We start from the raw sequence: 26,264 nt of genomic DNA, 5'->3' as shown, positions 1-26,264 counted from the left end.
ATCTTATATAATGTATTATTGTTTATGATAATTTTATTTTTAACTTTTGTAAAAAATAGCCAATAACTTTTTATTATATAATTGTTTTTAGTTAGTATATTTATTTGACTTATTTATTATTTGTCAAGATGACTTTTTATTTATTATAAATAATGTCGATATTACTTGTATCTAGTTGGATTTTTCTGTACAGTATAATACAGCTTATTAATAAGTGCTACCAACGTCTTTTCTTACTCCAGTTTTTGTAGACCATGTATGATTTTGACCATTATAGTTTGCAGTACTTACAGTTATTAGCCTACCACATTATCTTTAAAGCAAGTTAATTTCTATAATGAAATGTTCCAGCAGTTATTCATTTCTAATAGAGTTAAAACGTAGTTTATATTAATGTTTCATATATTTATTTCCGACAGCAATATACGATAGATTTACTTTCACTCGCATCAATTTAAACATAGACTTAGTTATATAATTATCATTTAAAAATCAAAATTACTTTGAGACTAGTATATTTACTATCTTTTATATTTAAATATAATTATTTTTACAATTTGTATTACTTAGCAATTAAATTATAAATCATCTTTCACTGTTTATGACAATATAATTTTTAACTTTTGTATAAATTAATCAATGATTTTTCATTACATTAATATTTTAAATTAGCATATTTATTTGACTTATTTATTATCTATCAATATCACTTTGTATTTACTATAAATAATGTCAGTATTACTAGTACCCAGTTGGACTTGATTGTACTATATAATACAGCCCATGACTAAATGCAACCAACGAATTACGTTACCACAGTTCTTGTAGACCATGTATGTTTGTGACCGTTTTATGATATTGATACTATGATTAAGATCCGTTTAAGGATGTTGATAATAAGTAATACCCTCGCGGAGCCCTATTTCCAGCGTTAAAAAAAAATTATAAATAATATAGATAGAGTTCCGGGAATCAAGACTTTTTTATTGGAAATTTCCTCCTTTTTCGGGATATTTTTGCAAAATTCCTTAAATATCATTATTTTAAAAATTTTTAACGAAAAACTAAATACCTTTTTTTTTATCTTATTTTGTTAATAACGATCGCAATTTTTTATGTGCTAATATACCCTTTAAAAACATTTTTCTAGACATCATTCCGAATCGAATGATCTATCGCACATATTTTTAGGATGACCCTGAAGTTAGCCGACACCCACCATTTTAAAAATAAAAAGACCTGTAATTTGGAAAACAAAAAATTTTTTTAGTTTTGAAAAAATACTCGTCTAGATTTTTGAATTTTCTAAACGAGTATTTTTTTCAAAAGATCAAATAATAAGTATTCGAGTTACAATTTGAAATTAAATTTTATGATTAAATATTTTTCATTTAAAAATTTTTACAAATTTAATTAATACTTTTTGATTTTTATTTATAATTTTCCGAAATCTAGACGAGTATTTTTTTTATTTTTCACTTTTCCAATTTTTCAGCCTGAAATTCATCAAAAAACGCTATTTTTCAAAAAAATATCTTGTAATTTTTAAAAAAACAAAAATTTTCAAATTAAAAAAAAATACTCGTGTAGATTTGTCATTTTTCTGAACGAGTATTTTTTTTTATATTCATAACTTTTTTCATTTGAATTACATAAATTTATACACTAGTCACAAAAATTAAGGGATATCAAAAAGATTCTAAATGTTTAGGTGATTTTCAACGAGCTGTAACTCCGATTAAAATGTTCGTACAGCAAAAAAAATAAAAGTAAATTGTAGCTTCAAGTGTCTAGTTTTCCTATATGACCATGAAAATTTTTTATCATGTTTTGGTTCGGAGAAATCCTAAGGAAACTACAAAAAAAAAAAATTTCCAAATTTTTTCTCGTCTAAAAAAAAGTCTACGGACTTCAAAAAATTTTTTCCCATTGTTTTCATCAAAAACTCTTTTAAAAAATTTAATGTCATTCAATTTGACGCAATCAGAAAGCCTGTATAATGATTTGGCGCGGAGTTATCGCGAATCAAAGCAAAAAAATGCTTTTTGACTTTGATTATCAATAACTCTAGAAATAATGATCGTATATGAAATCCAAGGAGGGTTTTGGAAACTACACAATTTTCTTTATGAGATACTGTGAACGGCTTTTGATGAAAAATTTTTTTTGAATTGAAAACTTTGACTGAAAAAAAGACAAAAATTCGCATAATTAAGGATATTTGAATAACTTGATATAACTTTAGATAAAATGGATAAACGAAAGATATCAATATTGGCTAGGTGCACGATGGTGTTGCCCTCAATTTTCATGCTTTTCCTATGTTAAATCAAGCGGAGTAATTTAGTTCCAGTGGCCGCCATTAGCGTTAAATCATGCTCTTCCCATAAGATTTACACGTAAAAGTGGTAGCCAACGCCAGCCCTCCCCACCATATACTTCGCACCCTGCCAATAATGTGTCCCCTAAAATCTCTGAAAAATTCAAAACGCTTCGATTTTTTTTTCAGTGCCCCGAAGCTTCAAATTCTTTATTTTCGCAAAAATCACCATTATAAGCTATTTTTCGATTTTCATTCTTTCTCTGAATGAAAAAAATTTATTTTCTCAAAAATCTTTATTTTTTCCGTCAAAAAGATCGTTTTCTTAAGTAATTTGAAAAAAAAAAAAAAAAATTTTTTTTGAAAATTTTTTTTTTCGAAATTTTTTTTAAAATGAAAAAAATTATGAATATAAAAAAGAAAAAAATCTGGGAAACGGTTGATCCTAAAGGCCATGCCTGCAACTTCCCGCCAATTCCATAACTAAACACTTGAAATCGCACTTATGACGTTTCTGAGCTTTTCGAGCTAAAAAATACAATTTGTACAGTTACAACAAAATGAAGCCTTTTTTCCGACCTGCCCCGTTTGTCGTTCACGCATTGACCGTACACGTGTGGTGTACACCACTTAATCAAGTTTATAAGTAATTGCATGTACGATGGCTGGATCGTGTTAGATGTACTAAATATGAAATGGCATTAAAAGATCTTTGAGATAAAGCTGCTGGTGAAGCTTATCCCCCGTTGGTTGATATAAAAGGCTACTACACTGCTCAGTTTGAACAAACTTTGATATTTTTTTATTTATAAAAATATTTATAGTTTTTATTACTGTTTATATTTTCTCAGTGTTACTCTTAATTCTTACTAATATACTTTTTTAAATTTAATGTTAAAAATAACAAGTAAAGTAACATAAGTATATTTAATTACAATAAAATTGTTACTTACTTATTTATCATTGATGAAAATAAATAATACAAAGCCATAATTATTTGCAGAAGTATATTTTTTTTTTTATAAAATAATAAATCAATTTTAAACTTTTTAAAGAAAATAATGAAATTTTTCAGCTTCAAGTAAGTATACAGCACCACACACTGACACCAATCATCTCAAAATCAAGTAATATACACTCTAATAATTTCAAATTCGCCAATGACATTGGGACCATTACCTCTCCTTACGTGCACTATGGATATGCATTTTAATAAAACATTTAATGAATTTCGTGAATTATTCAATTAGTTTCATTGAATAAATTAAAAATGTTAAATATTACCCTAACAGTATTGTACAATACGCTGATTAATGATCATAATACATTTTTTCTTCCAGATTCAATTTCGTCCACTGTAATTCGCGACTCAATTACTGTGCAGGACAGAGTCTGCATGAAAAATTCACCAATAACTTCTATCACCTTAGCCTATTACTAACGGTAAATTTTAAGTAACGATAAAAAATTTTTTTTTTTATTTTTTAATTTTCAACAAATTTTTTTTCAATTTTTTCAACATTATGACGGTTTCTTGGTATTTTTTTGTATTTCACATCTTTTTGTAGAGAATGAAAATTATTAAAACGAGCCTAATTTTTTTTGTAAAGTGCAAATGTTATTGAGATGAGTTTTATGAACGTGGACTTGGCGCAATTTTTTACAGTGAAACTGTTTTTGTTCGGATTCTGGATTAATCTAATTTTGAATGTTGTAGCATTTAATTTAACAAATGGTTGATTATTTAAATTATTGGATTGAAATAATAGGATTTTAAAATAACTAGTTGAAGAATAAATAAATTCAAGAATTACAAATAAGAATTATTATTAATAAATAATAACTTAATAAATGTATTTATACTTATAATTAATTCGAAATAAATGATTAGAAATTTTGAATATAAAAATAGCTTATAAAATAACTGAACACATAAAACTTCGATAAATTAAAATAAGAATTAACAAAATAATAATAATTATTATTACTTAAAGTATGACATTATTTATTAATTCAAATTATTTACTGAAAATATTAAAGTCTCCCATGATCTCGCTATAAGTGAATAACGTTCGAAGAAATTTTACCCACACATTCATTCGTTGTACACTTTACAATTTTAGAGTTACCATCAATTATCTACCTTATCAACTGAAATGGTAATTTTATAACCCTGATAGCCATGCAGAATACAAGTTGGCTTTAGACTGGACTCCAAGTTGTGAAAAATCTACGACTCGAATCTAACGACAGTTTCATTAAACATCTTGTAGTGCAGGAGTTTGAGTGAACCTGCACTGAACTTTGAGACAATGTCTGTTAATGCGGCAGAGTACAAAAATTTTACCATTTGCATTCTACGATCGGTAAATTACCGAAAATTGATGATAGTTTGTCGGTATAAGCCTTATAGCCATCAGAGAAATTCAATCTTATGGCCAATTGTTAATAAATTACAACTACAATTATAATTGTTATTACGATCACTATTATCATTGTTATTTTTACTATTTTTATAATTATTAATAAATTATAAGAAATATATATTAATTCTGAGACCAATGTAATCAATTTTATATATTTGTACAAAATCAAATAAAAAAATTAACAGTAAATTTATTTTTCATATTTATTTTGCGTATAAATATAACTTTGGTGCTATATTTGCCGTAGGTGAAAAACTTCTTCGAATAAATGTTTTTTAACAATAGGAAAAAACATCAGGTTAAAAAATTATCTTTTTCAAATTTATCCTTTTCAATTAAAATATAAAAATTTTTATTTAATTTCATTGAGTTACTTATTTATGAGTTATAAGTAATTAATACTTCATCAAATGACTAAGAAAATCGTAGGTTCTTAATTTTATGCATTATCTTTCTTAAAAAATCATATCGAAATAATTGCCTCAAAATTTGTTGTGTTGTAGATTGAACTTTCTGAGTTCAAAACTTGATTGCTAAATATGTCTTCATATTTGTTAGTATTTTAAATGAAAATTGAAGTTTAAAATTTATACAACTTCAGCTAAAAAATTTGTTAAAAAATGTTACAGTCTAACTTGACATTATTTTTTACGCAAATCTCATTACAACTTTTAGCTAACCTTCTGCAAATAAAAACTTGTCAACAGCTTTAGTTCAGATGTCGGCGTAGGTTTATTTGAATTTCCTAACCAACTTCACTACAGATTCAATACAGGATTCTGCAGTGAGTGACTTTAAGTGAACTTTGAAACGACTTGGCTAAAATCCCGCCAGTGCAGGTTATTTTACTCAAAGCGTGGCTATCAGGGTAACAGTCGGTCGAGTTTCTATACGTTGCCGGAAAGTATACCTGAAGAATTATTCTAGCACTGCAAACTAAAACGCTCACAAACATACAGTCGGCGACATGTATTTCTCCCGTATACAGTAACAAACGTGCACAAAATATCTCTATGTAAATAGCTCCATGTCAGATATTTCTATGTAATATATTTCTAAGGAATATTTATATATGAAAAATTTGTCTATTTAAAAATATATCCATGCAAGAATAACTCTATGTAAATTAATTCTAACCGCAAATAAATCTATGAAAAAATATTTCAATGTTAAAATAAATCCATGCCCTAGCGGTATCGACGACTCAGAGTAAACTGGGAGTTTACGCGGAGTTACTATGGAGTATACTCCCTCTTGGAGTTTAATCGGGGTATAAGCGGAGTTTACGCGGAGTTTTAGAGGTGTATGCAAGGAGTATTGTGTGCAGTTACGACACGGAGTCACAAAAGTGTATTATTGGAGTTTTCGAGAAGTTTTTGACGAGTTTTTTCGGAGTCGCTATGGAGTTTTCCTCGTGTTTTTGTCGAATATTTTCGGAGTTGCAGTGGAGTTTTTTTGGCGTTTTCGTCGAGTTTTGTTGAGTATTTTCGGAGTTTCTAGGGAGTTTTTGTCGATTTTTTTTCAATGTTTTGCGGAGCTTTATAAGAGTTTCGCTTGTGTTTTTTCGGAGTTTTGGTAGTGTTATTGTGGAGTTTACTCGCAATTAATAATACTTCACGGCATGAAAATTAATTTTAATTTCACAAAGATGACTATAAATAAATCATTTTTCAATTACGGTGTACTCTTTATTAATTAATTTATTTATTTACAAGTTGAAATATATTTATCTACATAGAATATGTTATTTAATAAATATATTATGAAGTTTATAAGTAAAATATATGATATATAAAAAATATGACATCATAAAGAAATTGTCAAAAGTTTACAGTTGTTACACTGAATCAATATTATCATAACTAAAATTAGAATTTTATCAATACATAAAGCGATTCAAAACTTTTTCGGTTTCCGTAAGATAGACAGTGTTGTTTATTACTTCCCAGTGAACACATGACTTCAATATGACGTCATTTATAAGTCATAGGAATGTCACAATATTTTACGTAAATATGACGTAAAATTGACCTGTCTTGTAATCCAATTATGATGTAAAAATATATGATATATTTTTGACATCATACTGATGTAAGTTTATTACTTCTCTATGATGTAACGGAAATGACTTAGATATTACGTACAACTGACATAATATATAAACTACAATATTACGTAACATTAATGCCATCATTGTATGTCATAACGACGTAAGTTTAACATCATGCGTTTACATCAGTGACAAGTCACGGCTGTACGTAATCTTGACGTAAGTTTAACATCATGCGTTTACATCAGTGACAAGTCACGGTCTTACGTAATACCGATACCATCTGTGAGTCATTATTTAACATCAATAATTTGTCACAATTGTACATAATACTGACGTAATTTGAAAGTCATTTTCTAAATCAGTGACAAACGATTATTTTCCATAATATTGATAAAATTTGGGGGATGTATTTTTAATATTATCGATTGATCAAAATTTATCAAATATAAAACTTCTTCAATAAGATGTCTAATTTACAATTAATCGCTAAATATTAGTGAAAATTGGTTTAAAATTTAGTAAGAATCAGAAAAGAGGTAAACAGCTGATTTAAGCTGGTACCTTGCAAATTTAAGTCCGCTCTTAATAACAAAAATTTATAATTTATAATATTAATGAATATATCTAACATATTAGCAAATAACATACAAAATATTTTTCATTTACGTTTTTAAGAAAAAAACATACAAATTAAATACATGTGGGATATAAACTTTTTATATCTTTTGATTGTATGTTTCCATACACTGCAGAAAAAATCTTGACTCAAAGGTAAATTTCTTTTGGACTAAGAATATATTAGAGATGATTGGAAATTTCGTGAATGAAGTCAAAATATCTTGACACTAAAACACTTCTTGCTCCAATATAACTTCAGCCTCCGTCAAAATTTTCTTGGTGCAAGAAATACTTTTTCGTTGCATATGTTTCTCACTTATATTTTTTCCATGAATTTAGGTACTTTTATCCATTGTAAAAATATTTTCGACTTCATTCAGTATAAAAGATTTGGTGTGAAACTGATAACAAAATACCGAGTTCAATTTATGTGGCATGAACTCTAAATTTTTAAACCGTCAAGCGAGTAAACATATAATTTCTTATGATTTCGCGTCAAGAAATTAAATGTCAGTCATTTAAATATTGCACTATTACTTGAAAAATAATTTTCTGACATTAGTGCTGCTACTTATGAAACATTGTATTTGAAATAATTCAAACAGTTCCATGATTGTTATTGACGAGACTAATAGTATTTTACACAGTAAAAAATTTTGCGTCATTGCGTCAAAAACTTTAGTGTTAAAAATTTTTGTGTTAAATATTTAACTTTTTTAAGTGTAAATTTAATATTTATTAAAATTAAAAATTTTTTTACTGTGTACATCAAGTTTCATAATGTTGTTAGTATGTTAAATTAAAAAAATTCAAATTTCGAAAAAAATTGAAATTAAAAAGAAATATAGATTAAAAAAATGGTATACTTAAAAGAGTTGAAATTAAAAAAAAAATCTAAATTTTGTAAATTGAAATTTTGAAGAAGAAAAATCCAAATGAAAAATACTAAATTTTCGGAAAAAATTAAATAAAAAAAAAATTCGAGTCTTGAGAAATCAATAAGTATTAAAAAATATTCAAATGACACGGATACATCGTTTACTCTGAAAAAATTTCACTTTGTGAAAGTTCTCTGTGTCCGCAGAGAGTCTAAAGTTCTCTGCGTCCGCTTTTAGACGAAAATTTTTGAAAGTGTAAGATTCAATCAATTCTTATGAAAATTTATAAATTGCCTATTCATTACCACAAGTTTCACTAGAGAGCCTTTTATAAGAGTTTTTACAAAGTTTTATAGAACTTTATAAAATTTCATGAGTTTAATGAAATTTTATAAAATTGTATAAATTATTAGACTTGAATTTTATACAATTCCAGCTCTTAAAATACATTTAATCTCAGAAAAATTATGAAATAAGCATTTTTCGTCATGTAAGGCTTATCACATAAGTTATTTACTTCGTAACATGAACCGTTACTTGGACAAGTGAGCAGCGTTCCAGACTTCGATACGTGAGGACCCAAGTTCGAGCCCAGCATATTTCAGGATTTTTTCATCAAGTATCAACATATAACTAGTGTTTCAAACTTTGTAATAAGTCCACAACACTATAATTAATTTCAAAATTGCCATCTTTTTATTTTTGAGAAATTTTTTTTTAAATATTTTTTCTGAGGTACAATTCTTACATCACTTACATCACTTTTACGTCATAATGACATCATTATCATGATATAGACATCACAGGTATGTCATATTGACGTCATAAATGTCATTGAGACATAATACTGACGTCATGACTACGTCATATTTTTACGTCAGAATCTTACGTCAAGAAGTGTGAAATAATGAGTCATATATGACTCATTCGTGACTTGTATCTTACGTAAATCCTGACATAGCCCAATGTCATTTTGACGTCACATTGACGTAAACGTGTTTACTGGGTTGGTGGGTCTTATTATGTGACTAAATAGTTAATACTGATAATGTCTAAGATAGCTTGACCGATTGATCCCTTGGCTAGAAATCAAATAGTCCGGGTTCGAGTCCCGATCTGTACGAATTATTTTTTTCGGTTTTTCATTCATTATCCATCAAAAACTCCGATGAAACTCGCAAAATACTCTTGGAAAGCTCCACAAAAGCTCGGTAACGACGCTGACTAAACTCGACAGAAAACCCGTAAAAACACTGATAAAACTCGGGGAAAACTTCATGAGAACACCAGCAAAATTCCAACCAAACTCCGTAACGATCTCAATTAAACACCTATTAACCACTATCGTCTTTATGTGTCACAACTGCACACAATACTCCGAGTTTACTCCCCATATGCGCTGACTATACTCCGTCGTTACGCTGAGTTTCGGACGAGTTTCTACAGAGTTTTATCGGTGGCACTGAAACCGCTAGGGTGCTTCCACATCTCTATGTAAAAATAAGTCAGTGTAAAATTACTATAGTATCTGCAATTTGTAAAATTTCATACCGTATTGTTAGGAGCAATATTTGAGCAGGAGTGTGGCGCTGGGCTAATTAATGATTAATTATTAAAAACAATCCATTTCCAAAACTGACTCGAATTCCCTGGAATGATCTAGAAATGCTGTTAAAAAGTACACCAAAAATAATAGTTATAATAATGAAAGTTGTTAATTTGACAGTTTACATTTTAACATAAAGGAATTAATTTTATTTATGTATCTTCATCATGAATCGAAATTTTCTTATTGTATTTCTGACTGTATTCAACAATTCCATTTATTTATTAATCTCTCTCTCTCTCTCTCTCTCTGATTCTTGGTTAGATGTCATCTTACTAGACAGTCATAGTAAATTAGTTTCCTTTGCTAAATCTGATTCTCCGTTCATTGATGGCCATGATTATTTACTTTGTGAGTAAAGGTTAAATTCCGCAAAACCAGCACCGAAGAAAATTACCTATAGAAACATGAAAAATTGTGATCATCAAGCCCTCTCGAGAGCCTTGATGAACTCTTTAAAAATTGATAATGCTGTACTAGAAAATTCGGATCCAAATGAATTGCTGACTGTCTTCAAATCTAGTGTTCTATCTTCCCTAGATTTGTTTGCACCAGAAATTTCTAAAAAGATAGTTCGTCATAGTAATCCATGGTTTACAAAAGAATTAAAGGTAAAGTGCAAGGAACGTGATATGATCTATAAGAAAGCTAGAAGGAATCGAGATCCAAATTTGCTTGCTCTTTTTAGAACTAAAAGGAAAAATCTAAAAGCCGAGTTGAATCATGCTCGTGAAGAATACTTAAAAAATATTCTCTCAAATCTTCCATATGGTTCGTCTATTTGGAGTAAGCTTAAACATCTTGGACTAATTAAGTCAAATCCTTCTTCACCGCTAAACTTCTTTGATCCTCTTGAATTGAACGAATACTACGCCAACATAGTGAGAAAACACCCATCTTGCAGTGAAAATTTTGTTGAATTGCTGCCCAAGAACCATTCTCGGCAAGTTGAGTGCTCATTTAAGTGGACCAAGATTGACATCGTTGATGTTACTAAGGCATTGCATATTACTCTTCCAAAGTCTAAAGGGAAAAGTCCTGATGAATTGGATTTAAGATGGCTACGTGACCACCTTCTACAAATTTCACTGTTTCTTACGGCTTTATTTAATAAATCTCTCGATACTGGAATTTTCCTTGAAATTTGGAAAGTTATTTTCATAATTCCTCTGAACAAAACTTCACCGCCTAGATCTCCAGCAGATACCCGTCCTGTAGCAAATTTATCACATCTCGCCAAAGTTTTTGAGAGGATTATTGCAAATCAAGTGATAACTTATCTGGAAGATAATGAGCTTCTTGATAGTTTTCAATCTGGTTTTAGGAAGCATCACAGCACACAATCAGCATTATTGAGGCTTACTGATGATATTAGATAAGCGATGGACAAGAACAAACTTACTATATTAGTGTTGTTTGATTTGAGTAAGGCTTTCGACTATGTTGATCCCAAAATCATATTGATTGCGTTATTTGAGCTTGGATTTTTAGTGGAAACAATTATTTGGTTTTTTTCCTACCTATCAAACCGTTCTCAGTCAATATTGAATGATCTTGGGACTCCGATTCAGCTCCTCAGAACTTCATCTGGTGTTCCTCAGGGTTCTGTTCTCGGCCCAATCTTGTTTCTGATTGTCATGAATTCTGTAGCCAGATGGCTAGTGTATTGCAATCATGGTCTGTTTGCTGATGACAAATATATCTATCTACACTTCTTTTTATATCAGCTACAAGAAGCAGTCAGACAGGTCAACTCTGATGCACAATCAGTTGCGGATTGGGCAAAGAAGCATGGCTTGGAGATAAACTTGTCCAAGACCAAAGCTATGATCTTGGGCTCAAATAGTAAGCTGAGGCAACTGAGTAATTTTGATCTGCCACCCATTGCTATAGATGGTGTCATAATTCCTTATGTCGATACTACCAAGTGCTTAGGATTACACATCAGCAGGAACCTGAGTTGGAATCATCATGTCCAGCAAGTAGTAAGCAAAGTAAACTCAGCTCTGCACTCTCTCAAAGTTCGAAAGAACATCTTTTCAACTGACATAAGAAAATTTTTAGTATCAGCTACCATCTTACCACTTGCTGACTACTGTTCCGTCGTACTGGTAGACTCAACATCTGAAAATGATTGGAAACTTCAGCGTGCAATAAATTGCTCAATTAGATTCATTTTTAATCTTAGAAAAGATGAGCATATAACGCCTTATCGACGAGAATTGGGATGGCTCTCTGTGAAATATCGTAGAATGTATTTCATGAGTTGTTATTTCTTTAAGCTACTTCAAGTTGGTAAACCCAAATACCTACGAGATTTTTTTATTGAGGAGACTGGAGTCAGACGCTCAGATAGGTTAGCAACCAAAAAACACTCTCTTTACACGTTTCCGCGTTTTGCTACGATCTTCATGGAGCGGTCATTCCAAGTGAGTGTAATACGCTTGTGGGAAGAACTACCTGAAGAGATTGTCAACTCATCTAGTCTTGAAGTATTCAAAAATAAAATTTTTGACCATTTGTTGAATTTGGATCATTAATTATGTTATTGTAAAGTGGAAAAATTCTCTGATATTTACTATTAAATTCCAAGTGTTCAATACTCTAAGTTTGTTCTTTTATCAGCTTTTTTTTTTTAATAGAATAATTTATTTGAGTTTGTTAGTTGAATTAGATAAAAATAAACATAAATTTTTATATTAGATTCATGCTCTAGTTTATGTACTTATACTACTTTATATTATGCTACGATTATTACTGTATTTGTAAATCTTATTGTATTTAAAATTGCCATTTGGCTTGTGCCTTGGCATTAATAAATTATCAATCAATCAATCAATCAATCAATCAATCTCTCTCTCTCTCTCTCTCTCTCTCTCTTTCTATTGAAAGGATTAAATTGAATTCTATTGAAAGGATTAAATGAGAAAAATTTACACTAGTTATAACACATATTCTTTCAATTTATTTCTTCAATATGTACAACATTATCTGATGGTATTTGTAATGGTATGGTTGTCACTAAAGCCTTATGGTAACTAAAATATGAAACATAAGTTCTTGTTTCAATATTTTCTAAATAACGTGTAAAAATGGCATCTATTGTGGTTCCGTATTTAGTTGTCGACATGTTTTATGTAACAAAAAAATTTAATAACAATACAAATAGATAATGAACTTAATTAATGACAGGCACCCTAATGGATGCGTCCGACATCGAAATTTGAGTTCCGACTAGTCGAAATGTGCACTAAACCGACGTCGGAATTGTAATTCCGACATTCTTAACACTTACGTAGCATAAAAATCGTCGAATTGTTAAAATATGAATTATTTGATAAGAATGTTTCCGTATACTCAAGACAAAATCAACTCTGCGAAAGATTGAACCAACAGTCTCTGTTCTGAGTATCTGATAACTGTTTCCGAAGTGAAAAATCTTTTTCCGACATCAATATTATTTATGACTTGAAATAATTGATACTAGTTAGCAATGATTTATGAGTTCAAATTGAAAAAAGAGAAATTGTTTAATAAAGTTTTTCAATATACTCAAGTCAAAATCAACTCTACCAGAGATTAAACCATCACATTTGGTTCTAAGTATCAATCTCTGATTCCGACGTCGAAAATCTTTTTCCGACGTCAGTATTATTTATGACTCGCAATTATTAATAATGGTCTGCTTTAATTAATTAATTGAATTGAATGAATATAAATTATTGAAAAAGAATTTTTCCATATATATACTTAGGTCAAAATCAACTTTGCCAAAGATTGAACCAACACATTTGATTCTGAGCATCAGATCCCTGTTTCCGATATCGGAAATCGAATTCCGATGTGAGTATGATTTATAACTTGCAACTATAAGATCCCTGCTTTCGATGTCGTAAATCTTTTTCAACGTCATTAATATTTATGACTCGCAATTATTAATAATGGTTTGCTATAATTAATTAATTGAATTGAATGAATATAAATTATTAAAAAAGAATTTTTTCCTATACTCAAGTCAAAATCAACTCTACCAGAGATTAAACCATCACATTTGGTTCTAAGTATCAATCTCTGATTCCGACGTCGAAAATCTTTTTCCGACGTCAATATTATTCATGACTCGCAATTATTCATAATAGTTGGCAATAATTTATTGATTTAAATTGTCAAAAAGGAAATTGTTTAACTAAGTTTTTCACTATACCCAAGTCAAAATCAACTTTACTAAAGATTGAACCAACACATTTGGTTCTAAGTATCAGATCTCTGTTTCCGACGTCGAAAATCTTTTTCCGATGTCAGTATTATTTATGACTCGCAATTCTTAATAATGGTTGGCAATAATTAATTAATTGAATTAAATGATTATAAATTATAAAAAAATAATTTTTTTGTATATTCAAGTCAAATTCAACTCTGTCAAAGATTGAACAAACACAGTCTTTTTTGAGTGTCTGATTTTTTTTTTCGATGTCAGTAATATTTACTTCGTGCAATTATTAATAATATTTGCCTATAATTTATTAATTGAATTGAATGATTTTTTAAACTTTTTAAATAAATTATTTGTGCAGTATTATTATTAAATAGTTAATTAACAATGATCTAGTCATTAATTATTTTTACTCTTTTGACATTTTTTGGATAGTTTATGCGCTGACATGAAAATTTTCTTGGTCTCCTAGCCGAAAATACGCTCTTCCGGGCAGCACTTTACTCCAGGAAGAGCAACTTTTATGGCCTGCTCTAACGCATGCGCGCTACGCATACTTTTGGCTCAGCAGTACAGAGCCTTGCTTCTTTCATATTTTCGTGGCGCGACCGGCCTATACAGCGAGTTTCAACTAGTCACAACATCGTCTGTGTGTGACATGTCAGTGTATAAACTCACCAAAAAATGTCAAAGAAAAAAAAAAAAATTTTCAACTATATGATTGTTAATGAACTATTTAATAATAATATTGCACAAAAAATTTATGTGAATGGTTTAAAAAACAAAATATAAAAGTTTGGTAGATTTTATTTGCTTTCTTTTATATTTTGACAGCTAAAGCTATTTAATATAAAGCAATGTTTATAAAACAATCTATGTACTCTAGAAACTTTTAATAATTTAATTTTGATCTTTCTTAGCCGTTAATTACTAATTAAAATCTAATTTTTAATCAAATTAAAAAAATAAATCTCGTTATTAAAACGAGTTTAAATATTTGTGACAAGTTTTGTGCATGTTATCACTCTTAATCAGAGCACCCGTGTAATAAAAAATCGTCTCAAAATTGTCTTAAAATTGTCGTTTGTTTAAGATCTTAAAGATGACACAAACTAAGACTATTTTAAGACGCCAAAAAAAAAAATTTCAAGAGCAGACTTTCGAAAATTTGGTTTTCGAATTTGTTGTGAAAATTAATTTTTAGACGTTTTTTAGACGATTTTACGACTTTCTAACCGCAATATATTTAAGTAAGATGTTTTTAAATTGAATTTGAAATTGTTAAAAAATTATTATCTGACAATTTAAAGACTTTTTTAAGACGTTCCATTTTAATGTTCCGGGGCTCTGTCGCTGTTAACCCATCTTAAAATAGTCTAAAATTGAAAAAAAAAATTTTTTTAAGACTAATTTAAGATAATTTTAAGACAATTTAAAGACACTCCATAATAATTTTTCAGAGCTGTCACTGTGATGTCCTCTGAAAATAGCCTAAAAATTTTTTAATATTTTTTTCTATGATTTATTAAGACTATTTTAAGATTTTCTTAAGACTATTTTAAGATTTTTCAAAGACAATTTAAAGACGCTCCATAATTATGTTTCAGAGCTCTGTCACTGTAAAATTTTTTTAAGACTATTTAAAAATTATTTTAAGACTTAAATTTTAAAATAGTCTTAAAAAAATCTTAAAATCGTCTTGAAAAAATCTTAAAATAGTCTTAAAAAATTAAAATAATAAATAAAAAATTTTTAGGCTATTTTAAGATGATACCACAGTCACAGCTGCGAAAAATTATTATGGAGCGTCTTTAAATTGTCTTAAAATTATTTTAAGTGTTAAAAAAATTAAAAAAAAAAAAATTTAGACTATTTTAAGATGGGCTAACTGCGACAGAGCCTTGGAACATTAAAATGGAACGTCTTCAAAAAGTTAAAATTATCACATAATAATTTTTTAACAATTTTAAATTCAATTTAAAAACATCTTACTCAAAAATAATGCGGTAAGAAAGTCGTAAAATCGTCTAAAAAATTTCTAAAAATTAATTTTCACAACAAATTCGAAAAACAAATTTTCAAAAATCTGCTCTCGGAATTTTTTTTTTTTGGCGTCTTAAAAGAGTCTTAAAATAATCTTAGTTTGTGTCACGTTTAAGATCTTAAACAAACGACAATTTTAAGACAATTTTAAGATGATTTTTTTTATACGGGCATTTGTTAGTAAATTTCAAAATAACTCATTTTTTTTTAATTGATTAATTTTCATTGCACGCCTCATAGCGCGAAGCATGTGAGGTTGTGCTTTAGGTTTGTTCAGACCAACTGAAATGTAGGTAATCGTATGCACCCTTTTAACATGGTTTTTGGGGTGTGCTTTTTCAACATTAACAGATTTTTAATAAATAATAGAGGGTCAATTTAACATATTTTTAATATTAAAAATAATATTATAAAATTAAAAATATTATTAAACTTAAGAATATTTTGTCTACGGATTTTTTATCCATGGATATTTTATCCGGTGGATTTTTTGTCTCAAGGATATTTTGATAAGGATATTTTGTCCGCGGATATAGAGCCCGGTTACCGTGCTTTATACTCGACTCGTCAAGGTCAAGCAATTTTGTGATCTTTAAATGCCTCTATTATAACCATATTACACTTATACAATGATATAAGTATATGTACACAGAGGAAAAACTTAAATTAAACTTAAATAGAACCATCTTTTATTTTCTAAAATCATTTTTTGAGCTATTTTGAAAAAAAAAAAACATTTTGAAAATAATTTTACGTGGACGTCCGGATGTCACCCCATTTTAGATGTACTTTATTTTTTATTTTATTTATTTTTTTATTTTATAACTTTATTTTTTTTAATCAATTACAAAATTTATTTTTTATTTTAAATGAATGAGCGTTATGAGACGTGCACTTGAGGATTTTCCAAACTTTTTTTTTATGCCCGCCCCGATAAGCAAAGCCTCGGCTTCGCCTCGGTTTTGCAAAATCCCTTCCACGGGGTTGTGTACTTTTGGCTGGAGAGCAAGAAAAATAGTATACAATCTATGGCCAGAATGTTGGATACCCTGGCGTATGTGATATGATGTCCCATACTCCAGGAAATCCAATATTCTGGTCGTGGGCTGTAATATACTATTTCGATGTCAAGTTTTTTCGTTAGCGACAAAAAGTGTATTAATTATCCAATCTTTGCAGAATGGAATTTATCGTAGCCAAAATCTCTATTATTTATAGTTTTATGAAATTTATAAGATTTCGTTTAAAAATTACAAACCTCATCTGTCGAAATTTTCGATGTCGGAATAAAATTTCCGAGATCGAGTTCTTCCTCAGATACACTGAGAATTCATTAATTTGTCATTCTTCAAAAAAATTCAGTTTATCGTGCCCAAACTTTCAATTATTTATATTTTTATGCAATTTTTAAGAGTATTTTGAAGAATTATGAATTTCACCTGTCGGAATTTGCGATGTCGGAAAAACATTTTCGATGTCAAGTTCTTTCTTTAGAGACAGAAAATAAAATAATCAGCCAATCATCGTAAAATGGAATTTATTGGGGCGGGAGTCTCCATTATTTGTAGTTTTATAGAATTTATAAGATTACTTTTAAGAATTATAAACCTCATCTGTCGAAATTTTCGATATCGAAATAAAATTTCCGAACCCCGATTCGACATCGAGTTCGTCATCCTATATACTAAGAATTAATTAATTTAACATTCATCAAAAAATTAAATTTATCGTGTCTAGCTTCTTACTTATTGATATTTTTTTTTAATTTATGGAAGTATTTTGAAGAATTAAGAATTGTTTATCGAAATTTGCGATGTCGGAATAAAATTTCCGACCCTTGATTCCGATATCGAGTTCTTCCTCAGATATACTGAGAATTGATTAATTCGCAATTCATCAAAAAATTCAGTTTACCGTGCTCACACTCTTAATTATTTATATTTCTATGAAATTTAAAAGAGTATTTAAAAGAATTATGAATTTCATCTGTCGAAATTTTCGATATCGGAATAAAATTTCGGAACCCCGATTCCGACACCGAGTTCTTAGTCTGATGTATAGAAAATTAATCAATTTGCCATTCATCGTCAAATGGAATTCAACGTGCGAATAATGGTCTCAATTATTAATATTTTCATGAAATTTATAAGAATATTTTCAGGAATTATAGACGACATCTGTCGAAATTTGCGATATCAGAATAAAATTTGCGATCATCGATTTCGACATCGAGTTCTTGCTTTCATGTACTGATAATTAATTAATTTTCCATTCATGAAAAAATTTAATTTATCGTGCCCAAAGTCTTAATTATTTATATTTTTAGTTTATGAAATTTGTAAAAGTATTTCAAAGAAGCATGAATTTTACCTGCCAGAATTTGCGATATCCGAAAGATATTTTCGATGTCAAGTTTTTTCTTTAGAGACAGAAAATATATTAATTATCTTTTCATCGTTAAATGGAATTTATCGCGAGTGCCTAGAGTCTTAATGATTTTTTTTTTTCATGAAATTAATAAGAATATTTCTAAGAATTAAAAATCTCATCTGTCGAAATTTTTGATGTCGGAATGAAATTTCCGACCCCCGATTTCGATATCGAGTTTGGCCTCCGGTATACTGAGAATTAATTAATTTAACATTCATCAAAAAATTAAATTTATCGTGCCCAGAGTCTTAATTACATATATTTCTATGAATTTTATGAGAGTATTTATAAAAATTGTAAATCTCATTTGTCGAAATTTGCGATATCAGAATAAAATTTTCGATCCTCGATTTCGACATCGAGTTCTTCCTCCGATATAATGAGAATCAATTAATTTGCCATTTATGAAGAAATCAAATTTATCGTGGCCAGATTTATATTCATTTATATTCTCATGGAATTGATTAGATTTTTTTCAAGAATTGTGATTTCCACATGTTGAAATTTGCGATGTGTGAATATAATTTACAACTCATAATTATATTACGTTAACATTAGGAATTCCTAATATAAGTGACCTTTGTTGTTTATATGATGAAATCATCGTAAAAAGTAATTAGTAATCACTATAGTTTCATAAATAATAAGTCCATCTAAATTCAAATTTCGACATCGGAATCGCGCACATTCCGACTAGTCGGAGGCGTCTGCCAGGGCAACAGTGATAGTATAAATATTATATAGAATGCAATATAGAGAATGTAGGTTATACATGGTACTTTGCGCATATTCATGTGATCAAAATAAAAAGAAAAATGTAATTATTAAAAAAATTAATTATTCAATTAAATGTAAAAAAATAAATATATTATTAACATTACATCAGTTAAGGCCATTCTCAGAGGGTACCCCTCTCTTTGTAAAAATATTTTTCGCCGCCTAGCGGTCAATAAAAGTACTAAAAAAAGCCCTAGATTTTTCAAAATTTTAAATGAAATTTAAGATGGTATAAATGGTATATTTAAATAATATTATAGTTTCATAATAATTAAAAAAAATAAATATTTAGTTTAAAATAGTTTTTAATAAAAAAAAATGGTAAAATGTGCTGTAAAAAAATAGTATTCTAATCGTGTTCGGAATGTCATTGACATAAAATATTTTAATAAATAATAAATTAATAATCAGGCCATTAGATAAAGAAAAGTAAACGTAGTTATAATTTTAATAACCTATAGAATATATAAAAAATTACTTACCGTTTCAAATACATCGTAGTCAATCGTAATCTTGTAAAAAAAATCTGAGATGAATCTAGTGGGTTATTCAATTTGACATATGTAAACATTAAACATGTATATTCAGCAAACGTAAGTGTAGTAATTGAACAGCTACATTCACGTTGTTATCAATTATAGAAATAATCAAATTAATCAGACTCGAATTCGATATAAGGAATTTCTATTATCAAATACCGTAATTTTTAATGAAATTTTTAGATTGTGTTACAGATTCCATAAGGTCGTATAATTTTTTTTTGTTTTTTTAAAAATCAACGTAAGTTTGCCTAGAACTTTAAGAAATTGAAAAAAAAAAAAAAAAATTCTTAGTGAAAATGAAAAAAAAAATTCAAAAATTCACTTTTTTTTTTCAGTCGGAAAAAATTTAATTTTTGAGAAAAAAATTTTTTTTAATCGTTGCATGTTTCAGACAGAAATACATCAATTCTTAAAAAATTATTTATTAGCAATACATACGTTGAGCCGTGAAAACATTTGAAAATTTGAAATTTCAAAACCATTGGAAATTTTATTTTATTTAAGAAATTTTTTTTCTTAATTAACTTTTTTTTTAACTTCCCGCTAAAAATCTCAGATTTTCAAAAATCGGGAAGTTATTGTTTTCACCCCGTTTTCCAAAAATCGAGTTTTCATCAGATCTCGACGTTTTAAGGTCATAGGAAGCTTCCTTGACTGCCCCCGCGGTGGTGTCTGTATGTATGTATGTGCGTGCGTGCGCGCGCGCGTGTGTGTGTGTGTGTGTGTGTGTGTGGATGTATGTAAACCTCTTATAACTTTTGAACGAATTGACCGATTTGATCGCGGTTGGTGTCATTCGAAGGGGCTTCGCCAAACTTAGATTTCCTATAAGTTGGAACCGATTCGGACCGGTAGATTTCGAAAAATTGCAAAAAAAGTGGAAAAAAAAGTTGATTTTTTTTCATTTTTTCAAAATATCTCTGAATTGGCTGAACCGATCGAACTCAAAAACTAATCAGCTCTTCACCTTGAAAACCCGCATCGATCGCCACCAAATTCATCAGAATCGGTTGATGCGTTCGTGAGATATCGTTGTCGAAAAAAATCGAAAAAAGTGTTTTTTTTTAATAACTCCGAAATGTTTTATAAGATCAATTTTTTCGTACCAAACTTTTTCATAGAGCTCAAAAACTACATCGATCGCTGCCAACCACGTGAAAATCGGTTAATTTATCCAAAAGTTACAAAAGTTTGAAAATTAAAAATCTCGTGTATCATCGAACTTTGATAAGATTTTTGAGCTCGGAGAGCTCAAAATGACACAAAATTTCTATTTTTGAGCTCAAAGAGCTTAAAAAAGTAATGTGATTATAAGCGCTTAGATTTGGGATAAGCGGGAAGTTGCTAGGATGACCTTCAGGGTCAACCGTTTTCCTAATTTTTTTTAATCAATTTTATTATAATTTACAAGCATGTGTCCCATTAACATTATTAGTGATAACTTTTTTACTAATTTATATATTATAAAAAGAATCACTTAATCAAAAAAAAAACAGAATAAATTCAGATAAAAGTAATTAATTAAATACTACAGTTGTGTGAAAAAAAATTACTCCAATATTATTAGGCATCATTCCTATAATATTATGGGAACTATTTCAATAATATTGTGGAAACTATTCCTATATATTATGGGAACCATTCCTATAATTATAGTAACGTTTCCCAAAAATTATGGGTGTAATTCCTATAATTTAAGTAATCGCTCCTAAAATGGTATAAGAAAATATTTCATTAAAATTATAGGAATGATTCCCACATTTTTCTCTCCGTGTAGAACTTTGATAAGACTTTTAAGCTCGAAGAGCTCAAAAGCATAGCAAAGCTATCTCTTTGAGCTCGGAGAGCTCCAAATAACACATAAATTGTATTTCTGAGCTCGAAGACCTCAAAACGTCATAAGTGCAATTTTAAGCGCCTAGGTATGGAATTAGCGGGAAGTTGCAGGGATGGCCTTCAGGGTCAACCGTTCTCTTAATTTTTTTTTTTTTTAGGTATTAGACGTACTTTTTGTCTGAAACGTCTGTCAATGTACAACAAAATTTCTCTAAAAAATTAAAACTTTTTTCGTACTTGCAAAATAATTTGATCTCGGGCATAATCTTATGACGTTTTTTTTTTCTATTTATCGTCTGAACTATTTGTCAAGTCATTTTGAACAATTAGTGCTCAAAAATCGCTTTGCGATTAAAATTAGCGGGAAGTTCCAGAGATGTGTAGGGTCAGCTGTTTTCAAAACTCTTTAAGAGGATTTATTTTAGCATCCTCTGCAAGATTCTGCTGGCTATTTAAAAAAAATGTGGAAAACGACTGATCTTTCAGGATATCCCTGTAACTTCCAGCTGATTTCTATTACAAAGCGATTAAAACATTGCTTGTTGCAATGTTTTTGAGCTCTTCAAGTAGAATATATGTAATTTATTTTAGCTTTAAAGCTCTTTGAGCACAGTAAACTGGTAGACTTTCAACAAAACGTTTATTTTTAATCGTTAAACAACGCTATCTTCTGAATCAATCAATTGATTTTGTCGTTCTTGGGAGTATTTAACGCAAATTTTTCAGCACTATTAGTGAGCTCAAAGCTACAATAACGGTTTAACATAGAACTAATCAGCTCTTAACTGTAAAAAACCACGTTGATTGCTGCCAAGAACGTCAAATTTGATTAAATGATTTCAGAGATATTGTTGACGAAAAATTAGGAAAACATTTTTTTTTCTACATAACTTCGACACTTATTCTGACCGGATCGTTTTTGATGTAATAAAATCGGTTGATTGGTTCGAGAGATATTCAATTTTAATTAATTCAATAATGGTGGCACCAACTCAACTTTTTAAACCTATGAACTGTACTTTTTATATCATAAGTTATACAATTCATACATACAGCATAAACAATGCATGTCTAATGGCATTAAGTAATGTTAAATTTATTATCTTTAGTTAGTCTGTAACAATATATAGTCCATCGGCTGAAGAGGGAAGCCCGTGTACATTTTATGTCCATGGAAAATTCCAACGAATCCTTACGTATTTTGGGTCGGGGATTACGAATATCGTATTTAATTTTATGGAAAATGGTGCAAACAATTGTTATTAACAATTTAATTGTTTAAACCGGTATAACTCAAGAACGGCTGATTTGACGGGGAAGTTTATTTAAAAAAAAGTGCTTAAAATAAAAAAACCAATAAAAAATGTTCTTATCGATTGTTTGATAAAGTGAATATTTTCGAAGATATCGCAAAAAACGATGAATAGCGGTAGGACCTCTCTGTCGCGCGCACGCATCCCGTGGACTCAATCGGCAAACGACGAGTAAAAATAAAATACAAAGACGAAAAAAAATTAGAAGCTCGGTGTAGATAAGAGATTAAGAAAAGAAACTTATGAGAGTCATAAAGAAAACTCTACAGAAGATATCTAGACCCATTATCAATCGATCCACCCCATAGACACAGAGAAACAGCCCCATAAGTGGCTATTTTTAGCTAATTTTAGCGGAATTTAAGCTTTAAAAATTCATTTCTCAGTGTCCACGAGAGATTAAGAGAAAAAAACTTATGGGAATCATAAAGTACATCCTAGAGAAACTTTTCAGGCCCATTGTCGATCGATAAACCCCATAGACACCGAGTAGCAGCCCTATAAGTGGCTATTTTCAGCTAATTTCAGCGAAATTTCAACTTTAAAAATTTATTTCTCTGTGTCCAAGGGAGATTAAGAGAAAAAAACTTATGGGAATCATAGAGTGGACCTTCCGAAAGATTTTAAGGCCAATAATGGATCGATCAACCCGATAGACACCGAGTAACAGCCCCATAAAATACGTTCTTTGACTTATTTGTCAAGAATTTAAGTTAAAAAAAATTCAATCCTCGGTGTCCATCAAGGATTAAACAATAAAACTCATAGGAATCTTCCAAGACATTATACAGAAGATTCTCAGACCCATAATCGATAGATTATCCCCATAGACACCGAGTAACAACCCCATAAAAGAGGGTTTTTTAATTAAATTGACGGATTTTTGACTTTAGAAAATTCAATCCTCGGTGTCCAGCTGAGATTAAGAAATAAAACTCATAGAAATCTTCCAGGACACTATACAGAAGATTCTCAGATCCATAATCGATAGATTATCCCCATAGACACCGAGTAACAACCCCATAAAAGAGGGTTTTAATTAAATTGACGAATTTTCGACGTTAGAAAAATCAGTCCTCGGTGTCCATCGGAGATTAAGGAATAAAACTCATTGTAATCTTCGAGGACACTATACAGAAGATTCCCAGACCTATAATTAAAAGATTAACCCCATAGACACCGGTAACAACCCCATAAAAGAGGGTTTTTTAATTAAATTGACGGATTTTCGACTTTAGAAAAATCAGTCCTCGGTGTCCATCGGAGATTAAGGAATCCGACTCATGAGAATTCACCAGGACACTATACAAAAGATTCCCAGACCCATAATTAAAAGATTAACCCCATGGACACCGAGTAACAGCCCGATAAAAGGGGGTTTTTTAATTAAATTGACGGATTTTCGACTTTAGAAAAATCAGTCCTCGGTGTCCAGCTGAGATTAAGGAATAAAACTCATAGGAATCTTTCAGGACACTATACGAAAGATCCTCAGATCCATAATCGATAGATTAACCCCATAGACACCGAGTAACAACCCCATAAAAGAGGGTTTTTTTAATTAAATGGACGGATTTTCGACTTTAAAAAATTCAATCCTCGGTGTCCAGCTGAGATTAAGGAATAAAACTCATGGGAATCTTCTAGGACACTATACAAAAGATTCCCGAACCCATAATCGATAGATTAACCCCATAGACACCGAGTAACAGCCCCATAAAAGGCGTTCTTTGACTTATTTGTCAAGAATTTAAGTTAAAAAAAATCCAATCCTCGGTGTCTATCGGAGATTAAGGAATAAAACTTATGGGAATCTTTCAGGACACTACACAGAAGATTCCCAGACCCATAATCGATAGATTAATCCCATAGACACCGAGTAACAGCCCCATAAAAGGGGGTTTTTCAATTAAATTGACGTATTTTCGACTTTAGAAAAATCAGTCCTCGATGTCCATCGGAGATTAAGGAATCAAACTCATGGGAATCTTTCAGGACACTACACAGAAGATTCTCAGACCCATAATTGATAGATTAACCCCATAGACACCGAGTAACAGCCCCATAAAAGAGGGTTTTCAATCAAATTGACGGATTTTCGACTTTAGAAAAATCAGTCCTCGGTGTCCATCGGAGATTAAGGAATCAAACTCATGGGAATTTACCAGAACACTATACAGAAGATTTCCAGACCCATAATTAAAAGATTAACCCCATGGACACCGAGTAACAGCCCCATAAAAGGGGGTTTTTTAATTAAATTGACGGATTTTCGACTTTAGAAAATTCAATCCTCGGTGTCCAGCTGAGATTAAGGAATAAAACTCATGGGAATTCACCAGGACACTATACAGAAGATTTTCAGACCTATAATCGATCGATCAACCCCATAGACACCGAGTAACAGCCCCATAAAAGGCGTTTTTTAAGTATATTGAAAGAAAATTGACTGTTAAAAATTTATCCCTAGGTGTACACAGGAGATTAAGGAAGCACACTCATGGAAATAATAGAGTGCACCCTAGAAAAAATTCTCAAATCCATAATCGATCGATTAACCCCATGGACACGGAGGAACATCCCCTTCAGTGGCTATTTTTAGCTGAATTTAAGCTGTAAAATTCATTCCTCAGTGTCCACGGGAGATTAAGAGAAAAAAACTAATGGGAATCATCAAGTGGACCCTCAGAAGATTTCCAGACCTATAATCGATCGATCAACCCCATAGACACCGAGTTACAGCCCTATAAAAGTCGTTTTTTGAGTAAATTGACTGTTAAAAATTTATTTCTCAGTATCCACGGGAGATTAAGGAAGAACACTCATGGAAATAATAGAGTACACCTTAAAGAAGATTTTCAGGCCCATTATCGATCGATAAACCCCGTAGACACCAAGTAGCAGCCCAATAAAATTTGTTTCTTGAGTAAATTGACAAAAAATTGACTGTTAGAAATTTATTTCTCGGTGTCCACGGAAGATTAAGGGAGAACACTCATTGGAATAATAAAACACACCCTAGAGAAGATTTTCAGACCTATAATCGATCGATCAACCCCATAGACACCGAGTAACAGCTCCATAAAAGTCGTTTTTTAAGTAAATTGAAAGAAAATTGACAGTTAAAAATTTATTCCTAGGTGTACACAGGAGATTAAGGAAGAACACTCATGGGGATATTAGAGTACACCCTAGAGAAGATTTTTTGG

General features: G+C 30.0%; 1 protein-coding gene and 1 long non-coding RNA gene across 2 annotated transcripts; one reads left to right on the top strand and one right to left on the bottom strand.

The window, feature by feature from the left end:
- The first annotated feature begins 11,283 nt into the window (after window positions 1-11,283).
- On the top strand, window positions 11,284-12,441 carry LOC123271009. The gene has a single exon (XM_044737262.1). The coding sequence runs from the start codon at window positions 11,284-11,286 to the stop codon at window positions 12,439-12,441; it is 1,158 nt and encodes a 385-aa protein (XP_044593197.1).
- An 11,480-nt stretch (window positions 12,442-23,921) lies between these two features.
- On the bottom strand, window positions 23,922-24,429 carry LOC123265564. Its single transcript, XR_006509603.1, has 2 exons — window positions 24,379-24,429; window positions 23,922-24,205 (listed from the first exon to the last, which is right to left on the bottom strand). It is a non-coding gene; the product is annotated as an uncharacterized LOC123265564 (long non-coding RNA).
- Between the last annotated feature and the right edge of the window lie 1,835 nt (window positions 24,430-26,264).

The sequence above is a fragment of the Cotesia glomerata genome, linkage group LG1 (genome assembly GCF_020080835.1).
Source record: "Cotesia glomerata isolate CgM1 linkage group LG1, MPM_Cglom_v2.3, whole genome shotgun sequence".
In the NCBI taxonomy this organism is placed as follows: Eukaryota; Metazoa; Arthropoda; class Insecta; order Hymenoptera; family Braconidae; genus Cotesia; species Cotesia glomerata.
The sequence above is the reverse complement of the archived record's forward strand: the minus strand, read 5'-3'. Positions and strand labels throughout refer to the sequence as shown.